At 48.9% G+C, this 23,286-nt stretch overlaps 1 protein-coding gene across 10 annotated transcripts; it reads right to left on the bottom strand.

Annotated features, from left to right (window-relative positions):
* On the bottom strand, positions 1–23,256 carry ABHD4 (abhydrolase domain containing 4, N-acyl phospholipase B). 10 transcript variants are annotated; one of them, XM_044379558.3, is made up of 7 exons: positions 23,164–23,256; positions 9,459–9,547; positions 7,845–8,217; positions 7,533–7,687; positions 5,310–5,421; positions 2,238–2,424; positions 1–1,501 (listed from the first exon to the last, which is right to left on the bottom strand). In XM_044379558.3, exons 2-7 carry the CDS (start codon positions 9,496–9,498, stop codon positions 1,412–1,414), a joined length of 957 nt encoding a protein of 318 aa, XP_044235493.2. In that variant the 5' UTR covers positions 9,499–9,547; positions 23,164–23,256; the 3' UTR covers positions 1–1,411. The 10 variants fall into 10 exon arrangements, with proteins under 10 accessions (XP_044235493.2, XP_044235494.2, XP_057162373.1 ...); XM_044379559.3 differs by having other exon boundaries at positions 7,845–8,170; positions 23,164–23,182; XM_057306390.1 differs by lacking the exon at positions 23,164–23,256 and adding an exon at positions 22,775–22,793.
* Positions 23,257–23,286: the final 30 nt, after the last annotated feature.

Raw genomic sequence — 23,286 nt, 5'->3', positions numbered from 1 at the left:
TTTTTACTATTTCTTTATTAATATAGAAAAGGAGCCCAAGGCAGCTGGACCAGTAGTACAAAGCACCAGGAGTTAATACTATTCTGGTGAAAGGGTTGGTTTTACAAAACTCAAGGGACAGACAGAAGCTGCCCTGGTTCTGGGGCCAGGCCCAGCCCACCGCCCAGAACCTCAGAGCAGCACCTGGAACCAGCCCCGGGAGACAGTGACAGGTAGGTCAGGGGCGGGATGAGCTGAAGACCACGGGACAGATGGCAGGGACAGAGGGCCAGGCAGTGAGAACCATCCTGTGGCTGATGAGGACAGGGAACTGCTGGCTTGAGGCTGTCATCGGACCATGGGCAGGGCAGAAAAACCCCACGGATACTAGTGGGAACAGGGAATCCAGACACAGCCCTGGGGTTGAAGGGCCTTTCCCTTCTCTCTCCACCAGGGGCCACTTTTGCTCTATCCTACAGGTGGGGCTTCAGGGCCCAAGGCACAGAGGGAGGCCAAGAGGCCTCCCAATTGGGAGGATGAGGGGGCAGGGAAGGAAGCACTTGAGTGTCCCCCCCTTAGACAGCCAGGGCTGAGACACAGGGCCGACAACAGCACCCCTGCGCACTGGGGCTGGAATGCGGGACAGGGAAGGGCTTACCCTTGGCCAGTGACCAGGACCAGTCCCATGGCAGTAGTGCCTGCCTTGAACTTTAGCAAAATGGAGTCTGCAATGCGTACTGGGTGTCAGCAGACCTGGGTTCTAGCCTTAGCTCTCCTGGAGCAGAGCTATGACACCATGGGCCAGCCATGTCCTGCCCTGGCCTGTTCCTTATCCGTTAATGAGGGCTCTGGATAGGACTTCTAGGTCGGGGGAGGGACTCCCCAGGTCAAGGGCGCTCCACGGCCTGCTGTTGGTAGTTAAGGAGTTAGTAGTTAGTTGGTAGTTAGCTCCCAACCAGACTCTGGACAAAACTGGCATGGAAATGGAGGCTGGGGGGGTGATGGAAGGGGATGCTTTTGCTTGGAACCTACCCCCACAAATACTCCAGAGCTGGGAAAGGCTGCCGGGAGCCTCTCCTCTGCCCAGGGGAAGAGGCCGCCCTCCCTCTGGCACAGGGAGGGGACGTGGCTCGGTGCGATCCCTTCACAACGACCACCTGGGTAACACTTGGCATGGAGAGAATGGGTGGCACTAGGCAACCCTTTATGTTCTTCTCCGGGCTGGGGTGCTCAAGGCCTCGTGCGGCTGCGGGCTCCAACCCTTCTCCTGGGCTCAGGAGTGCTCTTTTTCACTGTCGTCCTGCCCTGGGGACAGCCCAAGACTGCCTGGCTGGCACATGTTAGTCGGTGAGGAAAGGACACAGGGGCGAGTAAGCTGACAGGGAGGCGAGAGCGACTCTCTGGCTTTCTCCTCTTCCTCTGGGACGGCAGCTCAGTCAACTGAGTCACAGATCTCTTCCACCACAGAATTGAAGATGTGTGGCTGGTCTGCATAGACGTGGTGTGAAGCACCCTCAATCTCCTGCAGACAGAGGAGGAACCCGCCGGAGGTGGGAAGGCCCTTTATTCTGAGCACTGGGAAGCTGGCACACCATTCTCCCCGCCCCCCCCCCCCCCATAAACCTGCTGGCCCATCACCAAGAGCACTTATCAGAAACAACGGTCCACCTTTCTCCTAGAATTTCAGCACTTTCCTGTGGGGGTCAATGAATCCCGATGCCCCACTCTTGTTCTCCTCTGGCTGTTCACTGTACTCCCTTAAGTCCTGGCCCCACTGCCATCTGCTCATTTCATCCACGGGTCTGCTAAGCCAGGGCCCATAGGTGGCCCCCAGCCTAATTAAGCATACTCATTAGCAAATGAGGGGGGAAAGGGCTAAGAAAATGGGAGGGGAGAGGAGGATGGTAGAAAGGCTTCATGGCAGCCTCTACCACTTGCTCTACTGTTCACGGCTCTGGTTTGGGGTGACACAGGGGGTCCGGCGTGGAGGCACGCCGTCCCTGTCTGACTACCGAAGAAGAACCTGTCATTCAGCTGAACTGGACTCTACAGAAAGGAGAACCCCCCTACTTACAGGATCATGGAGTCAACCCTTTCAAATCCACTGCACGATTTGAATCCGCCCGCTCCTCCTTCCCCCCGACTCCTCGCTCACCCGTCTCCACCCCGAGGCTCCTCTGTACCCAGAGTTCCTTGCCGTGGGCTGGCATTCAGCACACGCTTCCACCTCAGTCCTGCTCCTTGGCTGGCCAACATACCATGGCTCGGACGTAGGAATCGGGCCGCTGCATCTTTACTTTCTTCCCCGTGGTCGTATCTATCCAGGTGTTGGCCCCGTAGATCATGGTGATGGGCACATCCTTGCGAATCAAGTGAATCCGCTCCAACATGGGGCGCCGTGCCCAGCCGAAGGACTCCATCATGGCTTTGAATGCCGTCTCCCCACTGCAGGAGCAAAACACGGTGAGGCCGCGCACAGAATAAACGCCGCCATCTGGTGTCAGCGTGCTGGGCTCTTCAGAGGCTGGGGCGGCACCCCTGTCACATGTGTATTCCTCTCAGGACCCTGCACCCGGCTCGGGAAATACTCGGAGGAGGAGACAGGTCCGAAGCTGTGGAGGCCTCCCAGCACAGGAGACAATTGGGGCCCACTTGGGAAGCCTCCTGATGCTGACCCAAAGAAGCTGTTGCCCAAAGAAGCAATGGGTTTATTCAACAGGTGTTCACAGATCATGCCCTGGGCCAAGTGTGGGGACATCTGAGTCACACGGAGGTGGTGCCGGCTGTCCTGGTGCTCACAACTATCTCACACTTTGGGGAGGCAGGGATTAAGTAGCTGATTGAAAGAAAGAAAGAAAGAAAGAAAGAAAGAAAGAAAGAAAGAAAGAAAGAAAAAGGAAGGAAGGAAGGAAGGAAGGAAGGAAGGAAGGAAGGAAGGAAGGAAGGAAGGGGCGCCTGGGCGGCTCTGTCGGTTGGGCGTCCAACTTTTGGTTTCAGATCAGGTCGTGATCTCGGGGTCCTAGGATCAAGCCCAGCGCTGGGCTCCGTGCTCAGCGGGGAGTCTGCTTGAGATTCTCCCCCTCTTCCCTTCCCACTTGTGCCCTTTCTCTAAAATAAATAAATTTTTCAAGAAATAAATAGCTAATCATATGATTATATAACTTCAGACTTCTCAGGAATTATGAAAGGGTGGTGAACAGACGAGGGGGCTTAGCTGGCTGAGGGTGGAGGAGAGGGGCCAGCGGCTCACGTGAGGGGCGCTGTGAAGAGCAAACGTGAGAGCAGTGCCAAGGGCTTCCTCAAGAGACTCTGGAATGACACACGGGTCTTGTGAGGACCCCGGGGGAGCTGTACTGCATGAGAAGCCAGGCCCATCGAACCTACTTTGCTCCCTGGCCATTTCCTTAGGCAGGACTGACTGAGAAAGCAGCATGAGGGTCTGCAAGGCTGGGACGAAAGCCAGCCTTCTGGGCTGTCTGCAGCTCTTGCGGGAGGCAGGAGGTGGCGAGGTTCGGGAGACCACAGCCTATCGGGCCCAGCCTGTTCGGATATTGTACCCCAGCCTCCTGTATTGTACCTCTGGGATGAAGACAAGCCTGAGTTCTGCACAGGCCACCAGACACAGAGTTCTTCCTTAAGACACAGCAGCATGGTGGATAATTATGGCCTCCGGAGTCAGAGAGATGTGAATTCAAATCCTGCCTGTTTTCTTAGCAAGCATGTAACCAGAATACACTCTAATTTTTTTTTACCTACAAACTGCAGAATTATATCCTCTTTATTCTTTCACTGAGTAAAATGAAAATATGTATAAGGCCCCTAAGATGAGGTGAAGCAAAGTAGGTAATGCCCAGATATTCTCCCCTGGCCACGTTTCATGTTTTCTAAGGGATGGGTAAGAGTTACCATGAGCGTGTCAGGGTTACAACTCAGAAACACTCACACGGTTATAAAACTGAGTGATGGCATTGCGAGGAGAGGGCCGATGATCACTGATATCATCTCTGCTTCCCCCAGCACAGGAACGAGTTGCACGATTATACATTCTGAGGCTGAGGTCAGGAGGCCATTCATTCCACACAACTAGGTCTGGGACCGGGGAAAGTTCTGAGCAGGGAGCTGGGGTTGGGTCTCAAGTGGGTATGAGACTGGCACCGAGCCCAGTGGGGCCTGAGAGAGGGGTCGAGAGCAGGAAACAGGGGGCTACCTGATTTGACTGCTGAGCTGGGTCTCAATACCGCCGCTTAAGCGGGGCCCTTCAATTAGCAGAGCTCGTGCAGAATGCTGGAGAGACAGTTCCCACGCTGCCCCGAAGCTGGCTGGGCTGCGTGTGAGGCTAGTGCCCAGACGGCACTGCGGGAATGCAGCCCCCCGCCGTCTTCACAGCTTTGGGCTCACCACAGGTGACCTGGACAGGCCTGGACTGAGGTGGGGCCGTGCGGCTGCTCCAGTGACCTTGACTTCCCCCAGATGCCTCACAGCAGGCTGGGTGAGGCTTCCACGGAGGCGTGTCACCAACCTGGCCTCCCGTATCAGCCGCACCCAGGGCACTGCCTGCTGGGAAGATTAGGGAAGATTACCACCCTCTCAGCCACCAAGACTGCAGATCATCAGGTGTGGGGGGCCTGCTGTGTGAACGGTCATAGATAGAAACATCTCAAGATTTGGGGGACACCCCAAAATGTCCAAAAGGGTGTGGAAGGAATTCCTGTCCCAACAGTACGTATTTCAAGGTGCACAGAATTAAATTTTAAAATGCATACGCTTTCCATCTGCAGTTCTACTTGTGGGAAGGTATTCTAGATATAGTCGTGTGTGTGTGTGGACGTGTGTGTGCGTGTGTGAAGGAAGATGTGCAAAGAGGTTCTCTGAAGCAATGTCACATAACATCTCAGAATGGAAATAGCAAGGAAATTTGGGGAACTTCAGGATGGGATGGAGAAGACTTTTTTTCCTGACTTTTAAAAAAATACCATATTCCTATCACTTTTTCAGTTAAAAAAAACAACAGAACTTTTAAAAGGTTTTCTAGACTCTTGCCTGTCAGGCTAACTGCCTATCTCCAGGGAAGAGTTAAGAGTCTTCCTCTAGAGATGGGCAGCATGTTTAAGCAACCTATTATCTTCTCCATTCCTTCGTGCCTCTCCCTGGGGAGGTCTCTGGAAATAATCGAGCCTGCTAGTGCCCGTGTTTCCCTAACTGAATGAGAGCTTTGTGCAAGAAGAAATACAGCAGAGAACGGTCCTGGGACAGCTCTGGAGTGTTTCCAGCAGCTGGAGTTTTGTCTCCAAACGCGTGCACCGCGAGCTGGCTCTGGGAGCTGCCCTCACCTGGGATTCTGCGCATTGCAGTGGTAGATATACTCAGATATAGTATCGTCTTCAAAGAAGTCTGCAAACTTGCGCTTGAAGTCCGGCCGGAATCGCTGAACCAGGCCAGGCCCTGGGAGGGGAGAGAAAAACATGGGAGTGGCCAGTCTGGGGGGCAGGGGTGTGGTGTGCAGGAAGACCCCTCCTGCACGTGCATGTTTGAACAACTTAAACCAAACGTTATTTCTCTAGGGGTTTGTGCACTCTGTACATTTAACTTTATAGTGGCAGACAGAGTGTGTGAGCTGTCAGGGAAGCCCCAGATGACTGCAAGTCCGAGTCAGCTGGTTACCAAAGAATGTAGCCAGTCCCATGGAACCAGCTTAGCTTCAGCTCAATCGAGTCCCAAGTTCTGTCCTTCCAAGGATCTCAAGCCCTGTAAGAGTCCCTGGCTGAGGGGTGCCTGGGTGGCTCAGTCAGCTGGGCGTCTGACTTTTAACTCTAGATTTCGGCTCGGGTCCTGATCTCAGGGTTGTGGGACTGGCCCTGCGTCAGGCTCTGTGCTTAGTGGGAGTGCTTGTGGCTCCCAACCCCCTGCTTGCTCATACTCTCTCTCTCAAATAAATAAATAAAATCTTTAAAAAAAAAAAAAGGTTCATGGCTGACATGCTTTTCTTTTACGGTCTGAGCTATGTTCTTTCTCCCTGAGACCCTTAGGACCCTTAGGGCTTTTTTTTTTTTTTTTTTTTTTTAAGTAATCTCTGCACCTGATGTGGGGTTTGAACTCACAACCCCGAGATCAAGATTTGCATGCTCTACCGACTGAATCAGCCAGGCACCCTGAGACCCTTAGGGCCTTTTACTCTTCTGAAGGTAACAGATGAAGCCAGACTACATGCCAAGAGTCCTCTCATGTCCAGGCCTGTAACAGAATCCGAGTGGAGAGGTGAACTTAACTCTGGCATCTCAGACTTGGGCCGCTGTCTTGAGCAATCTGTTCCCCTCACCTTCCTTTACAGCACGCACCCAAGCAGGGGGGCACCCGAAACAGCCTAGAAACTGGGCCTAATGGTCAACTTCTGATCTCTCTCCTGGTCTTCTCTGTGTGTGCGAGGATCAAGCTGTGAGAGGGAGGCACAGCCGGGATCCCCTGGGCCCTGGCCTCCCCCCACGGCTGCCAGCCAGCTGCTCCACCATGCTGGCTCTGAGGCCCACGCACGGATCGGGCCAGATACAAGTCCGGAGAAGGGGAGAGCAGTCAGAGCAGGGCTTCTCCCTGGAAAAGGACTAGAGAGGGCGGCTGGAGTCCGCAGCGCTGGGAACTCTAAGAAGGTCAGCTCTCTGATCTTTTACTCTTCTTTCGTACCTTCGTGCCTTGATAACCTCCCTTTCTTCCCAAACCTCTACCTTCTACTCAAATCCTCAGTTTTCCTCCAGAGTCATTCTGTGTCTCTTGAAGGGCCTTGAGAGACAACTCTTATTCAGCCATCGGTAATTAACTTGTAACAACTGGCGGCTGAATATCACTACGTCTACATAAGCCGTCATTACAGGCTACGAGGTCACCAGTCTTTTCTACAGAGGGCATCTGCCTTTTACTTCAGCAGATTAAAAAGCACCCCTTCCCAGAAAGGAAGAGTGCTGGCAGCACGGGGTCAGAAGGCCGAGACCTACTCGTTTTACTTATTCTGGCTGGCTCCGCCACCTTCCTTTCCTCCCCTCCCTTCCAGAATTTGCTGACAGCTCCTACGTGGCCAAGATACAATAGCTCATTGGAGTAGGGCACGGTTTAGAGGGGCCTGCCTGCCACTCTGGGTTCTGTTGGAGGCTGTGGCTCCCGCAGGTGCTCAGTGAGCTGCAGAGACGGGATCTGATGGGGGGGCATGCTTAATCACCAACAGGTTGCCATAAACTCACACACGTAGCCTAAGAACTCAGCAGAGCTCACTTCGTGGCCCCTTTCTCTCTCTCTCCGGGGGTCTAGCCAAGGCAGAGAGGAGTAGTTCTGCTCCATTTGTCCCGGCATAGGAAAGCTCTTTGCATGTGGATGAAGGAAAAAAAAGAAGCTTCTGAAACTGCAGACAAAGAGATCTGGTCCAGATTAAGAGCTTTAAATAACAACGCTAGGCCTATTTCCACTTCTCGTGGACAAGCGGGCATAGTGGGAGTCTAGATACAGCGGGGCTTCTAGAATGGGATGGCCTTGGTTTAAGGAGATGGTTTCTTTATCTGCAGGCTACTCACCCCAGGGCCCAGCTACTCGGAGAACAGCCAGTGGATTGGAACGCCCTAGGACTGACACCACAGCCTTGAACCAGGTTGGGGGTGCACGGATCTCACTGGGGTCAGTCGGTCGAAGAGGAAAGCCCCATGGGTCCACCAGGATGAGGTGTTTAACTCTAAAGGAAGAAAAAGGAAAAGACAAGTTGTATGTGCTTGGAAGAACCATAGCCCTTAACTTGCCCAGGAAGAAGAAAACCATTGGGCACTAATATTGTAAGGTTCCCGGTGGGACAAGGAATTAGGTCACGAGCCAGAGAAGCGACTCCTCCTTACCTTTCAGGGTACTTGATAGAGTAAGAGGTGGCCAGGAATCCTCCCAAACTATGCCCCAGGAGGATCATACTGGGGATGCCCATGGTCTCCCGCCATGTCTCTATGGATGTCACAAACTCGTCCTCGGCCCCCTCGGGGTCCCTGGGGAACGTTGGCCTCGAGCTCCGCCCAAAGCCAAGCAGATCGAAGGTGTGCAAGGTGCGGCGGGCGCTCAGGGAATCCATGTTGAGGATCCACAGGCCCACGCCGCCCCCGAAGCCGTGCACCATCACCAGGGGGGTGCGATCCCTCAGCTCCGGGCTCACGGTGACCGTCCAGATCTTGTTCTGGTTTGGGAGGGACACATATCGGGCCAGGAACTTGTTCTGGAGGCCTGGGGAGAGGGGAACGCAGGGCAGAGCAAGAAGACTGTTTTCTGACAGCACTGTCATGCGTCCTTCAGCTTCCTCTCTCCATTGCCAAACCCGTCCCAACTGTCCTCACCGCCTTCCTTTCACAACCCTCTGACCACATGCCCTAAGAGATCAACTCCAAGCACACTTTGTGGGCCATCTAGTCTCTAGGTAACTAGAGGGGCCATCTTACTCCTCCAGATTGTGTGTCTGCCTCCCTTTGGGCCCAGCGTGGCAGTGACTACACTGGCCTCACAGAGCTCCTGCATCCAATGCTCTTGTACCTGTGTGAGCTTGGGGCTGGACAGAGGGACGGATGCAGCCTCCCTGGGGGTGTCTGGCGGGGGCAGCTTCTGACTGGAGCTGAGGCAGGTGGAGGGGGTGATGGGTATGGACTGAGCCACAAGCTTATTCCTCTTAGAGACAGGCAGTGGGCAGTGCTTGCTCTGGGGCCTAATGGTCACGTGACAGAGCGGCTTGGGGGAAGTTGCCTGGATCCCGGGAGGAGGCTGTTCTGCAGCTGTGCTTATTCAGGCTCCCAGGAAAATAGGGTACCCACGGCTGGGGCTGTGGGTGCAGGGCGGGGAGGATCTAAGGGAGATATGGGCAGACGCAGCTGAAGGGTCTTGTTTGAGCCTGTGGCTGCTGCCGATGATGGGATGCCCTGCCCCAACATGATACTGCCCAAGAGAGCTGGTATGTGGGAATCCCAAACTACTGTAGTGACTACGTAAGTGGTGGGCCTAACTGGATGGAATGCAGCATAGCAATATTAGAGAATACAGGACCGCTGCTGGGCCTCAGGTGGAAGGGTGGTAAATCTGAGAAGTGCTTATGTGTTTGGAAGAAGAGGGAGGGAGAGAAGGAAGAGGGAGGAATGGGGGAGAAGGAAGGAGAGAAAGAGAATGTGTAGGGGGGTGTGTGTGTGTGTGTGTGTGTGTGTGTGTGTTGTGTGTTGATAGTTGGTATAGGGTTTGAAATGAAGTTGTGGGATGTGTCAGGAACTAGCATGGCGGATAGGGAGGGAGATGTCGAGAAACCACTATCGTAAAATATGGTGTCCCCTGTGCAAATCTCTTCTCTCAAATCACTGACATCCTTTCCTTCCCCCCAAGCACTGTGAGTCAGGAATCAGTGGGCTCTGTGTAGCAGCCTCTGGGGAGATCCTGTATCCTCCTTGGGCCTCCCGATAGAGGTGGGATCAGCTATCCCTCCTACTTACACTGGAGGATCCTGGCTTCCACATTCTTCAGGTGGGACATGGAAGTGGGGCGCCAAGCAGGCAGCCAGCTACTCAGCCAGCCTTGAGGCCTGGGACAAAGAAACACAGTGACACCCATTGGCAACATTGATGCTCCCAGCCTTGCTGACAGTTACAAAGTTATCAGGGTGTTTCCCAGGCTCAGGAGACCCATGATGGCAGTCAGCAATTCCCTGCTGCCTGAGAGACTGTTACTCCTCCCCAGCAAATGGCTATTAACAACATGCTCTTTGTTTCAACAGATACTCGGGGCACCATGTGAATCCCACTTTACAGTTTGCAAAGCTCTTTCACATGTATCATCTCATTTGGGCTTTATAACTTTCCCTTTGTTACTGGTTATCATAATGGTTCAAGATCACAAGGGGAAAAAAGCCAACTATTAACTAATATTTCAGTTATCTTTATCTTGTGCCATGCCCAGGACTGTATGTTCCTTTAGGGTAGGACACATTCCCATGCCACCTGCCCTCCTGGCAGGGCCTTGGGGTTTGTTTGTGTCCTCTTCCAAGCTCCTGGAAGTACAGAGTGGGGTCAGTGCCCAGCTGGGCTGTCAGGCAATCAATCAGTCTAGTCTGGAACAACAAGATGCGACAGGAAGGGAGCAGGAGGCAGGAGACCTGGGTTCAAGTCCTGTTGGGATTGCCTTGCCAGGTTGCCTCTGGCCTCGTTTTCCAGATGACACAATGTGTACAAAGCTCACGTATATCCTCACCTCCAATGGCGCGAAGTAAAATGATGATAAGCCATCCTGCTCTCTCCTTTATTCCCAAGAAAATGTAAGGGTGCAGGGTAGAGGTTGAAAGCACCAGTTTTGTGGCAGTGGGGGCGGGGGGGGACCCTCTGGTTCTGCATCACACTATCATCATTTACAAGCAGAATGGCTTGGCCTGGTAAATAACTGATCTTCAAGCATCTAGATATGTAAGGGACCTCAAAAGGTGCCTGGGACAAATCAGATGCTGAGTGAGTTTATTATTCTTTTTCCATCGTATATGATATTTTTCCTTTCTTGAACTCTGCCTGGATGAAGGGGATTACAGGATGGATACCACCGGCTACTGGGAGGGTCTGAGAACATCGGCATAGTCAGGCAGGGGCGCTCTGTGGGGGAATGAGGGAAACCATTACTGATCCCTCTTGCCACACACTGGACATTCCGATACGTCATTTGAAGCACAGGATTTTAGATTAGGATGGTACCTTAGGATTCATCTGGTCCAGCCTCTTTATTTCACAGATGAGGAAACTGATGCCCAAGGAGGCCAACTGGCCAGTTAGAAAAAGCCGCAGAACTAGAGCCCACATCTCAAATCCGGGTTTCTGTACCCTTTCTGTGGAAGTTCCAGCCTCAGCTTTTTCTTTTTCCAAGGAGAATTATTTAAAAAATTTATTTATTGATTTACTTATTTTTAGGTAGTATCTACACCCAGCATGGGGCTCAAACTCACAACCCTGTGATCAAAAGTCACATGCCCGGGGCGCCTGGGTGGCTCAGTTGGTTAAGCGTCTGCCATGGGCTCAGGTCATGATCCCAGGGTCCTGGGACTGAGTCCCCGTCGGGCTCCCTGCTCATCAGGGAGTTGGCTTCTCTCCTTCCCTCTGCCCATCCCTCTGCTCACACTATCTCTCTCTAATAAATAAATAAAATCTTGGGGGAAAAAAAAAAGTCACGTGCTCTTCCGACTAAACTAGCCAGGCGCCCCCAGCCTCGGCTTTTCAAACTCACAGTATATAACCGCACTTTCACACTCTTTCTTTCTCAAAGGAAGTGCAAAATAAACCAGAAGGCCAGAGTTCTAATCCTGACACTGCCACTTACCAGCAGTGTGACTCTGGGCACATTACTTAGCCTCTCTGTGTCAATTTCCTCATCTTTAAGAGAAAGATAATAACAGTAACTACTTCATAGGGTTTATATAAAGATTAAATGAGTTCATGCCCCTAACACCTAGCATAAGATAAACTCCCAGCAAATGTTCTTTTCCCCCAGCTTAGTCATAAGCTGCCTACATTCATTCAACTCTTCGATGACTGCAAGAAATCCTGAGGTTGCAGCTGAGAAGGGTGTATCAGTGACTTCATCCAGATGAGAGCTGCCATTTGCAATCAATCCAATTGTATGGAGACTCTCAACCCTTTTAATACTCTACTGGAACTCCTTACTGTAGGCTTGAAGCAAGGGCACCAAGACCGCAGAATTTCGCCAGTCTTAAGAGACACACTTTCTCTCTATATCAGAGACTGTGATAAGTCAGACCACGACAGGTGGACGCCACCTTGCCTTGTACCTGCCCAAAGCAGCACTGGGGAGGTATGCCCGACGTCAACAGCACCATGGGCTGCTCAGCAGATATTCTTCAGGGAGGAGCTTTACTTTGCCTCTCTTCACCAAAAATGTTACAGCGAAAGCACTGGAAATAGTCCCTGGCACAGTGCATCTACTCAGTACTATTGGGGAGGTGAGGGCTAGGGTGGGAAATTGAGGCAAGAGGCAAAGAAGCCACTCAGCCATGAACTTAGCTTGACCAGAGTGGTCTCTTCCCTCTAGAGAGCTTTCATCTTGGGGGCGGGTGAGGCAGAAGAGGGTTCTGTGCGTTGGGTCAGAAGCCTGTTCTGGACCTCTGTGATTTGGGCAATCTCCTCTAACTTTCATGAGCACTGGCTTCTTCATCTGTGAAAAGGAGCTGAACTACCCGTATCCCTGCTAATCTGTTTCCCTAAGTCATTGTGGCCACTGTAAATTTCCTTTGGGGAAGGTCATCTTTAGAAAGTAAAACTCTTCCTGAGCAGTTCCTTCAAGCCCAGAAAGCTATTATGGCCATAAAGTTAATTAGTGTTGCAAGTTGCCAGTTCTGCAGCTCTGAAGAGCAGGAACACGGGATCCAGGAAAGGGCCTGTTCTGCTGAAACCAAGGCTTGGCTGGGAGCTGAGTCATTCTTCTGGAAGCAACTTTTCCTTGCTTTCATCAGACTGCGAATGGCTAGTCACACCACCTACAGGTGGCATCCCAATCCTGATGCCCTTGTGACAGTGGTAACAAATCCCGGAAACTGTAATTCTGAAACCACAGCATCAAGGATCTTGGGATGATTAAAAACGTTATCAACTAGGCTCGCAGGCGGCTAAGTGTCTCAGTGGCCGAGAGCTAAAGAAACTTGCGAGCCCATTACTCCAGACAACCCCAGCGCGGGAGCCCTCTCTCTCTTCTTCCCATGCCCTCTCCCTGCCTGGCTAGGAGAGGCCCTTCCCGCCCCCGCGACCATGGTCCTGGGGCAAATCTCGACGAGCAGACCTGACTGCGGACTGCTACCCGCGCGCCCGCATCCCACGAGCTGCCTCGGGGGCTCTGGGCCATCACCACGAAGTCTAACCTCTTCGTACCGCGACCAGAGGAGCGAGGAGCGATCGCGAAGACTGCGGTGGCAAGTCAGAGTCACTCAAGCTGTAGGCAAGCTTATCTACCATCGCTCCCCGAGCTCTGCTGCCGCCTCTTCTGGGCAAAAGCAAAGCAAGCAAACGCACCCCCCGGCCCTCCCATGAAGCCGACCTGAAAAAGGAAAGGCGGGAAGGTGTCTACAACTGTTCCTCAGTCACCGACAGTCCCGGGATCATGGCCCAGAGAGAAAGAGAAGAAGAGAAAGACACAGGATTAACTCACGGTTGCTCCAGATCATCAGCCATAGTAAACAAGCCCTGCCGGGTCGAGCTGAGCCAGCCCATCCCTCCGCCTGACGCCAGCACCAGCTGACCCAGAACAGGGTCGGATAACAAAGGGGGCGTGGCCAGGCCGCGGGGCGCAGGCGGGCCCTGAACCCGGCTGGTGGTCCCCCCGGCTCAGCGTGCCGACCGAGGGGGCCCTGGGGGCTCACGGAATAGGACGGTCATCCTGCTCACACATTTGGGGGACAGTGAGGGAGACGGGCAGTTCTGAAAGAACAGGGTGTCTCACCTCCTTCAGCCCTCCAGTCTGTCTTAGTTCAAAAGTGACCGGACGACCCCAGCACGTGCACACACACACTCCTTGGGCTTCCGCGTCGAGCTCCCTCCACTCTGGTAGCCTCCTCCTGGTGTTTTCTCGTAATGTGGGGCTTATGATGCTTGTGGAGACAATACTACTGGTTGAGTGTTTCTTACAAAGGGGCCGGGGGCCTGTACCCCAAGTAGATTGCCAGGTTTTGCAAATAAAAAACACGATGCCTTAAGTTGAACTTCAGATAAACAACAAATACTTTTTTTAGAATGAGCACCTCAGGTGCAATATTTGGGACATAAGTGGGCAGCCAACATCTTATCTGACAACCCTAAACCTTAGCGACACGTCAAGATGCAGTTCCTCTGCTCTGGAGATTTCCCAAATTAGTTCCCAGGAAATATGTGCTCAATCCCAGGTCTCCCTGTTTGGAGGATCCCTGCCTCTCCTCCCCTCAGCAGGAGCAACTGAAGGACTAACCTGTAAGGCCTGGTCTGCTTTAGGTTGCTGGAATGGGGTGTGGGGTGGCTGGCTTATCTCTTAGGTCCTGAGCATACTTCAGGCTTGCTCAGCAGAGGAGTCAAATCTTGAGGCTGGCTCCAGAACTTACCTGAACTGGTAAACAAGTCCTCATGTCCCTGGAGCTGTCTGGGTTCAGGTCATCCCCTTGGTTAGGTTAAAATCAAACCATGGCGGAGGGTGGGTGGGAAAATGCTGGTGGGGAGGGGTTTGTCAGTGTTTTTCGTTAGCCCTCTTGCAGGTGTTAGATTCTGAGATTTCTTCTGTTTTGTAACACAGTGTTAAATTGATCTGATTATCACTGTAAGGGCTCAAAGTTTAAGAGAATGGGAATTTATAGAGTTTAGGGGCCGAGGAATTTGCAAGATGTGGGGCAAAGCAGTAAAAATAGAGGACCTGTCTCATTTCATTCTTTCCACAGAGCACAGTGAGTCTAAACTTCAGTGTGCATAAAAATCATCTGGAGGGGTTATTAAAAATTCAGGTTTCTAATCCCTAACCTCTGAGATTCTAATTTAGTTGGTTTGGCTTGATGCTAAAAACTGCATTTTTAGGAAGCCCTTCAGATGCTGGAGCTCAGTGAGAGTTATTGGTTAATCAGAAGCATAGTTTCTGGGGTCAGAAGTCTAACTTAAGGGTAATCTTGATTTTGCCACCTACCCACTACATGCCCCTGGGTAAGTTACTTAGCGTCTCTTAATGTTCTTCCCCTGACTTGTTTGTGTCTTGTTGTGAGGATTAACCAAGATAATTCCAAGAAACAGTACATTTAAGCTAAAATTTATTGTTATTATTATTATTATTGTATACCTATTCAAAGCCAAGCATTATGTTAGGCTCTAAGAATACCATTATCGAAAGGAAAGAGATTAGCCTGCTGTAGTGGTAAACACAGACTTTCTATCCGCAGCCACCCTAGGCTGTTCTGCGCCTTTGCAGAGCTGGCAACTTTAGATTCCGAGCTCAGCTCAAACCTCCCCTCTTCGGAGGCCTCTCCTGACCACAGGGTCTAAAAGAGACCTCCAGTCACTGGATCATACCACTCTATTGTATTTTCTTCATAACACATATCACCATCTGAAATTATTGTGCCTTTTTGTTTACTCATTTATTAGCAGTTTCCCTCCACTAGAACTTAAGGTTCGCAGGGGCCTTGTCTGTTTTGTTCTCTGCTCTGACGCCAGCACCGACAACAGGGTGGGACTCAGAGTTGGAGGTGTGGCTCCGAGTAATACATGAGTCTACTTACTGGATGAAAACATGGATACAAAGTCTAGCTAGGAGGCAGGACTGTGTAAACAGTGACCTATAAACTAATATACCAAGTGTCAAGGGTTTCGGGAGCTGTATTCTGAGTTGTACCACATAGGAAATTCTGGGCTACATCATTCCAGGATAGGGCAATAAAATCTCTCCCTTGACTGAGAACCTGTAAGATGTAGAATTTTTTGAGGCAAGGTTGACCTGGCTGGAACTGGTTATATCTCTCTAGACCTCATCTCAGGAGGTGGTTTATTTTGTTTCTAGGTGCTGAACCATCTTTACAAGAGCGGTTTCTTGGAAGTAGGAAACATGTACGTATGGAAAATCGTTTTACAACCAAAGTCAACAGATCCCTTAAGGTGTCCCCAGAGCGGGGATAATTTAGGATTGGGCTGGATCTGCTAGAATTATGGGGTGGAGAAGGCTCTCAGTGGCTGCCCTAGGCAGGCCTCGGGGGAGAAATGTAAGGTACTTTTTCTCCTTATCTTTCAGACAAGACACACTACGTGTAAGTACAAAAAATATATATTTTCCTTCTACTGCCATCATGTGTGATTTTATGGATGATTAAAGTATTAATATGGTCTTTATTGATGGAAACTAATTTTGACAAACCCTCTTTCCTGTACCTGTAAGTCGCTTTAAATATTCCAGGAGTAGGTGGAGCTGATAACCTAATACTTAGGCCTGGCAGGGATAGATCATTCTTTGGTTTCAAATGGGTGTCACTGCCTTTTGAATGAACTATGAACAAGATGTGACCCTTAGATTAAACACAGGAACTAGGGGCGCCTGGGTGGCTCAGTCGTTAAGCATCTGCCTTCGGCTTGGGGCGTGATCCCACAGTCCTGGGATTGAGCCCCTCATTGGGCTCCTCCGCTGGGAGCCTGCTTCTTCCTCTCGCACTCCCCCTGCTTGTGTTCCCTCTCTCGCTGCCTGTCTCTCTGTCACATAGATAAATAAAATCTTAAAAAAAAAAAAGTAAAAAAATAAACATAGGAACTGAGTGGAATAGTTCTAAAGTAGTTCTGTCCCTCATGATAGCCACGAATTACATGTGGCTACTTAGGTTCGTTAGAAAACAAAATTTAACCAAGTAAATGTTGAAGATCTAATTGCCTTTATTAAACAATTCATGAATCAGGTAGCATCTCGTCTGGCAAATAGAGGGGCATGCCAGGCGAGTTACAAAATGGAAGGCTTTTATAGAAAGAGGGTGAGCAAGAAAGCTAGTAGCAAAAGAATTGTTCAGGCCACTTTGCCTTAGAGGGAAAAGCAAGGGGTCTTATCTTCTTTTGGGGGAGGGAGAGGGCCCATGTGGCAGACTCATTGGTACTGATGGAAAAATTCTTGCTTAACCCATTAAGACTACATTTCTGGCCGAGGCTGAAACTGCAATTAGAATAGGTATGAAGGCTTGGACTTGGGAATTTGGTCTAAGTGAAGCCATTTTGGGCCTGTGTGTGTGTGTGTGTGTGTTTTAAACAGATTTAAATTAGTAAAAATGGAAAAGTTTCTTAGTTACAACTGGCTATATTTGAAGTGCTCAAGAGCCACATGTGTCTAGTGGCTGCCGTGCTGCACAGCACAGAGACATTTACATCATCACAGAAAATTCTATTGGATGACGTTGCTCAAGCAGGGATGAGTTCAGTCTCGTGTTGTGGAGAGCGTTCTGCACTTGCGAAGGACAATATGGTAGATTCTTGGGTGCTAGGGAGGAACACTGAAAGGTTCTCTTCATGGGACTCCCAAAGATTATGTCCCCGAGGAAGAATTTCCTCTGGCCTTGTAGTTGGACAAAGAATCAAACTGACAGGACAAATTCACAGGAGAAAATCAAGTCCAGGTCGTCACCTGTGCTTCTGCCAACTGGCTACAAATTGAAGGTTCCCATGACCCCCTCCTCAGGTTCAGTAATTTGCTAGAATGGCTCCTAGAACCCAGGAAAACAGTTTACTGTATTACTGGTGTTAAAAAGAAAGACAAGGGGCGCCTGGGTGGCACAGCGGTTAAGCGTCTGCCTTCGGCTCAGGGCGTGATCCCAGCGTTCTGGGATCGAGCCCCACATCAGGCTCCTCCACTATGAGCCTGCTTCTTCCTCTCCCACTCCCCCTGCTTGTGTTCCCTTTCTCGCTGGCTGTCTCTATCTCTGTTGAATAAATAAATAAAATCTTAAAAAAAAAAAAAAAAAAGACAAGATCGAAAATGGAGTCACTTTTGCTAAAACCCCACCAAGACTTAATACCTAACCTAACTGCAGTTGCTGCCTTTGGAACTTCTGGGTCAGCACTAGTGAGGGGATCTGCTTGACACCCTGGGCCTTCAGCCACAGGAAGGTAACCTTATCTGAAATAATCCTCTTTTAGCTTCCTGTCCCACTCTCCTCCTGCCTAAAAAAACCTTCCATTTTTGTACAACTCCTTGGAGCTCACTTCTATTTGCTAGATGGGATGCTCTCTGATTCAACAATTATTGTATAAAGCCAACTAGATCTTTAAATTTACTTGACTGGTGCCCGGCTGGCTCAGTCAGTGGAGTCGTGGAGTCTGTAACTCTTGATTTCAGAGTTGTGAATTTAAGCCCCACGTTGGGCATAGAGTTTACTTAATTAAAAAAAATTAGATTTACTGAGTTGAATTTATTAACACTGATTTGTTATAAAAGGATACAGCTTAGGCACAGTGATATGGAAGAGATGCACAGGGCCAGGTATGGGGGGAAGGGGCCCAGAGCCTCCATTTCCTCCCCAGTTGCACTACCCTCCCAGCACCTGGATGTGCTCAGCAACCCATAAATTCTCCAAACTCCTCTGGTTAGGATTTTTTTTTTTTTAAATGGAAGCTTCATTACATAGGTATGATTTATTAGGTAATTGCCCATTGGTGATTGAACTTAATCTCCAGAGCCTCTCTCCTCTTGGGATGGGACTTAAAGTTCCTACCCTGGAATCAGAGCTGGTTCTGCAGGCAACCAGTCCCTACCCTTAAGGGCTTTCCAAAAGTCACTTTATTAACTTAATTCAAATGTGGTTGAAAAGGGCTTGTTATGAATAACAAAAGACACTCCTTTCGCCCTTACTGCTCTGGAGCTATTTCAGGAACTGAGAACAAAACCAAATATTATAATAAAAGATGCTTCTTGTAATGAAGGATAGTTGGAAGAAAGGCAGGCAGTGACAAGTGGCACCCCCCCTAAGAGGAGACCACCCTTAAAAGGATTTTACATCACCCTGGAAGGAGCCCTCTACCCTTTCCCACCTGATAGATACATGACAAAAACCTTGTTGGGTGATGGGTGCACCAAGGGTTGATCAGATTAAAATAACCCGCCAACAAGACCATAAAAACCTTTAGACTTAGGGTGCCTGGGTGGCTCAGTCAGTTAAGTGCCTGCTTTTGGCTCAGGTCATGATCCTGGAGTCCTGGGATGGAGTCCCTCATCAGGCTCTCTGCCCAGGGATCCTGCCTTCTCCCTCTGCCTCTCTATCTCTCATGAATAAATAAATAAAACCTTTAAAAAAAAAACCCCAAACCCCCAAAATGCTTTATTTTTATTTTTTAAAAGATTTTATTTATTTATTTGACAGAGAGAGAGACAGCGAGAGAGGGAACAACAAGCAAGGGGAAGTGTGAGAGGGAGAAGCAGACTTCCCGATGTGGGGCCGATCCCAGGACTCGATCCCAGCACATCAGGACCTGAGCCGAAGGCAGACGCTTGACGGCTGAGCCACCCAGGTGCCCCCCAAAAAACGCTTTAGACTTAGAAACTTGGGGCAACCCTCTCAGGTCCCCTCCCTCTTCGGGAGCTTCGTACTATCACCCGATAAACTTTACTATGCTCGATAAACTTTGCTTTGCTGCCCACCACTCTTTGTCTGGTCTATCTCTTCATTCTTTGAAGTGGCCTGACCGAGAACGGCGGACACCGAAGGAAAAGAAATCCTGTAATACTAGTGCTCTTATCATCACTTACTAGGGTTTTTAGGAGCCCTATGCCAGGAAAAGGGGTGAAGACTATAATACACATTTCTTACATTAAAATATACAAGGAAAGGGGGTTTCATTTCTTACTGTAGTGAGACACTGTAAAGTTGACCCTCCTGCTGTCCCTTCACTTTCCTATTATTTTATGATGTTGAGTGTTGAATGGCAGAACATGCCACCCCAAAATATGCCACTGGAGCATAAGCATTATTTTGAGCTGAAGGCAACTGAGAAGAAGCAGATACAAGAAAAGCTCTCTGCCTTCCTCCATTTGCCTAAAAGCAGGACGTAACTTTGTAAATGTGCTCCCCGCCCCCCCCCCCCCCCCCCCCCGCCTTTACAAGGGAAGAACAGAAGAACTGTAGATTCTTACCAACCCAGAGAGTGCACCAGAGGAATCTACCTAACAAACTTTATTAACTAAACCTTATTTTTATTAATTCCCTCATACATTTTTACCTTCTCACAATTTGCTGCCCTAGAAACTCAAAGTCCCTTTTCTTTGTCTTGTCATTTCTCCAAAAGTGTATTCCACTTTTGGTAAAACTCTTTTGTTACAAACAAGACAACAGGACCCAAATAGAGTCACCAATATTAGGCCCCACATCATCAAACGTTACAGTTTTGGCTTTCCCAGAAATGGACTCAATCAGGAATTGCCTAATTAGCATTAGTCAGGTAATGTACCTGATAGTTTCCTGCCATCCTCTAAAGGAAAATGACCTTGACATCACCAGTCTGCTTTTTGTCTAGAATAATTTCCTAGTTCCTGCTCTCATCTGCCTATAAAAGTCTTTCATTTTGTATAGCTTCTTGGAGCTCCTTTCTGTTAGACTGAATATGCCTGATTTACGAATTATTAAATAAAACCAGTAAGATCTTTAAAATGTACTCAGTTGACTTTTGTTTCTTACCATGATATAAGCCCAAGTTCTAACCAACCCTTTGAGTTACTCATAACTGAGTACTTCCATGTGTCTATGTGATGCATATGTTAATAAAGTTGTTAGTTTTCTCTTGCTAATCTGTCTTTTTTCAGTCTAATTTACAGGGTCAATAAAACTAAGATGGTTAGAGGGAAATTCTTCCTCTCCAACAGTATTTTTGTAATAAAACTCCTAAGGTCTGTTCTGACTTCAGCTTCAATTATAAATTTGTTTTGCCCTTTGAGAGCCATCTGAGTCACAGTCTTTCAGTGCCATCTCTTGCATGCCCAAAATATTGGGGCTCTGTGGCTTGCCCAACTTTTAGTCAGAAATATAGAGGAAGCATAGTTAATTACCAGTATTAATGATTGTTAAGAGCAAATGTTTACGGAACATTTACTGTGTGTCAAATACTATGTTAAGTGCTTAATGTTAACATCTCATTTAATCCTCACAACTGTTAAAAAAATTCAACCAAGTAAATTTTGAAAACCTAATTGTTTGTTTTTTTTTTAATGATTCATGAATTGGGCAACATTTCATCTAGCAAATAGAGACCTCTGAGGAGTTTTACAAAATGGAGGGTTTTTATAGAAAGAGGGTGGTGCAAGAAAGTTATGAGCCAAAGGAAAGGATTGTTTAGACCATTTTTCCACAGTGGGGAAAGCAAGGGGTCTTATCTTCCTTAGGGGCATGGAGAGGGCCCATGTGGAAGACTCATTGGTGCTGACTGAAAAATTCCTGACTGGTTAAGACTACATTTCTGGGAGAAGTTGAAACTGCAATTGGATTATGTATTAAGCCCTGGTTTGGGGACTCAGCCTAAGGCACCATTTTGGGCCTGTGCTTTTCTTTTTAACACAACATTCCAGCCATCCTGGTATTGCTATTTCCATTTCATAGAAAAGGAAAATGAGGCTGCATGACTAACTTGTCATGGATTAGGCAAGTAGTAAACAGCAGAATCAAGGTTCAAACCCAGGACTCTCTGACTCTAGAGCCTGCACTCTTATTCACTATTCTGGACATGAATTTTTACACATATTCAGATTTAAACTATTGAAATCAATACTAGTATTAGCAATTACCTATTGGCAGATCAGTCAAAAATATTTCAGTGATTATAGAATCATAAACTGAACACAGAATGAGACCTTCTCTTGCTGTTTTAAGTAGTCCAGAAAAGCTCTAGTTTATTATATTGGTGTTTGACTTTACAGGTCTCAGAAAAGGATGCACTCGGTAAGTGAATTTGATATTTTTCATCTTTTCTGCTTTCCCCCCTTCGGGAGTTCCTGTGGAGATGCTAATGATGATAGTTGACATGGATCAAAGGCAAACAAAACATAAGGGAGAAACTGCTGGAAGGAGCCTGGCTGATGGAATAGAAACCCCCTGAGGAATCCACTCCTGAATGATTAAAAAGCACCAGCCTAGACTTTAAAGTTTGAAGTTGAATACTGGCGAGGAAGCTACCTTCTACTTGATGATGAAGCAGACAGAAAGGTTCAACTTGTCAGAAAAACTGCAGCTTCCTGTCTTATTATATTGAAATAGGAACCAGCTTGGTTATTCACTGTTTTTCCCCTTTCCTTCTCAGCAACATAAGAGAGTTTAGGCTGAATTTAAGTTTATATAGCAGTGCAAATCTCTGTGGGTGTGAATATGAATCTATCTTTTCAAACAGATTGCAAGGCTTTTTGAGGACGTGAATTATTTCTCTCCTTTCTAGAACCTAAGCAAGGTTTTGCTCACCACTGCTCATCAGTACATTTGTTGACGCTAATGTAGTTTCCAGTTTAACAAATAAAAAGTGAGGGGCGCCTGGGTGGCACAGCAGTTAAGCGTCTGCCTTCAGCTCAGGGCCTGATCCTGGCGTTATGGGATCGAGCCCCACATCAGGCTCCTCCGCTGGGAGCCTGCCTCTTCCTCTCCCACTCCCCCTGCTGTGTTCCCTCTCTCACTGGCTGTCTCTGTCAAATAAATAAATAAAATCTTTAACAAAACAAAACAAAAAAACAAAAAGTGAAAATGAAGGACTCTTGTCCTCTCATGCTGCTTTAGGAATTTTGATTGCTCAAAGTTTTGATAAGCTTAAAAAGCACCTAGTTACGTGGGACCTGCAACTGAAAGCTGAGAGAAGTAGGGCTGGAAGGTCAGATTAATGTGAAATTTAAAGGGCAGTGAAAGCCAGAAATTAAAGTGGATCTTATTTTTTAAAAAGAGTTAAAACGCTGAATATAAATAGGTAATTCCATGTGTTAAAACACAAAACCATAAACCTTCAGTTTCCTCTGCATAATGAGTTGGCTGGGGTAGGGTCTGAACCAGGCAATGCTCTTATGGGCCTTCTGGCGCTGATATCCTGGGATATTACACCGGGTTCAAGATGCCAGCTTGTTGAGCAGAAGGTTGCTAAACTTGATTATATACTGTATGCACGTAAATCGACTGTTTTCTCTCAGTCCCCGCCTCCAACACTGGCCCTTTTAAGACCGTATCCGATTCCCTACACGGTACCTACAATTTAGCTCAACGTCCCGAGGAGGCGCCCAATAAATGTTTGCTGAATTAATGAATACCTGTGGACTTAAGTTCTACTGCGCTTACTCGTTAGCGCTCCCAGGGCCAGGTCCCGAGTCCAGTTCAGGGCCAGGTAGAGGTCAAGCTCCCTCCCTCCGTCCGTTCCGCACTTCCCTCCCCCCAAAACCAAGTCTAAAGCAGTGCCTGCGCAGTGATTAGCAGCGGTGGTTCTCCTTGCGGCCGAACTTAAATTGCTCTAATGATCTGGGACAGGCATCTGTCCTTAACAGAGCTAGGGATGCGTCGGTACTGAACCCCAAGAGCACCAGCATTGCATCCAAACACTAAATCATTGAAGACGCGGGTGGACCAAAGAAAGCCGGAACCCTCGGGTAGCTAGTCTGTCCTTTGTAAAACCTGTCCCCCTCTTCCTCCCACAGTATCTCGTTGCTAGAGCAACTGTGGGCGTCACCAACCTGACCGCGGAAGTAGGACAAAAAGTGTACACGTCTTCAGCCCAGGGACAGATCCATTGCGCAGGCGCTCTAGTTTTCTCTGGCCGTAGCGCGCTTCTGTAGATGTACTCTGCGCCTGCGCAT

Source organism: Ursus arctos, unplaced genomic scaffold (assembly GCF_023065955.2).
Source record: "Ursus arctos isolate Adak ecotype North America unplaced genomic scaffold, UrsArc2.0 scaffold_37, whole genome shotgun sequence".
Classification (NCBI taxonomy): domain Eukaryota; kingdom Metazoa; phylum Chordata; class Mammalia; order Carnivora; family Ursidae; genus Ursus; species Ursus arctos.
Note: the sequence above shows the minus strand (reverse complement) of the source record. Positions and strands in the feature narration are given on the sequence as shown.

Excerpts from the sequence above, each read along its gene's own strand:
- ABHD4 (XM_026486457.4), bottom strand. The coding sequence starts at position 13,220 with ATGGGCTGGCTCAGCTCGACCCGGCAGGGCTTGTTTACTATGGCTGAT. Across the intron at positions 8,218-9,458 it reads GGAAGCCAGGATCCTCCAGT|GCCTCCAGAACAAGTTCCTG; the intron begins GTAAGTAGGAGG and ends CCCTCTCCCCAG. Across the intron at positions 5,422-7,532 it reads CCGAGTAGCTGGGCCCTGGG|GGCCTGGCCTGGTTCAGCGA; the intron begins GTGAGTAGCCTG and ends CTCCCCTCCCAG.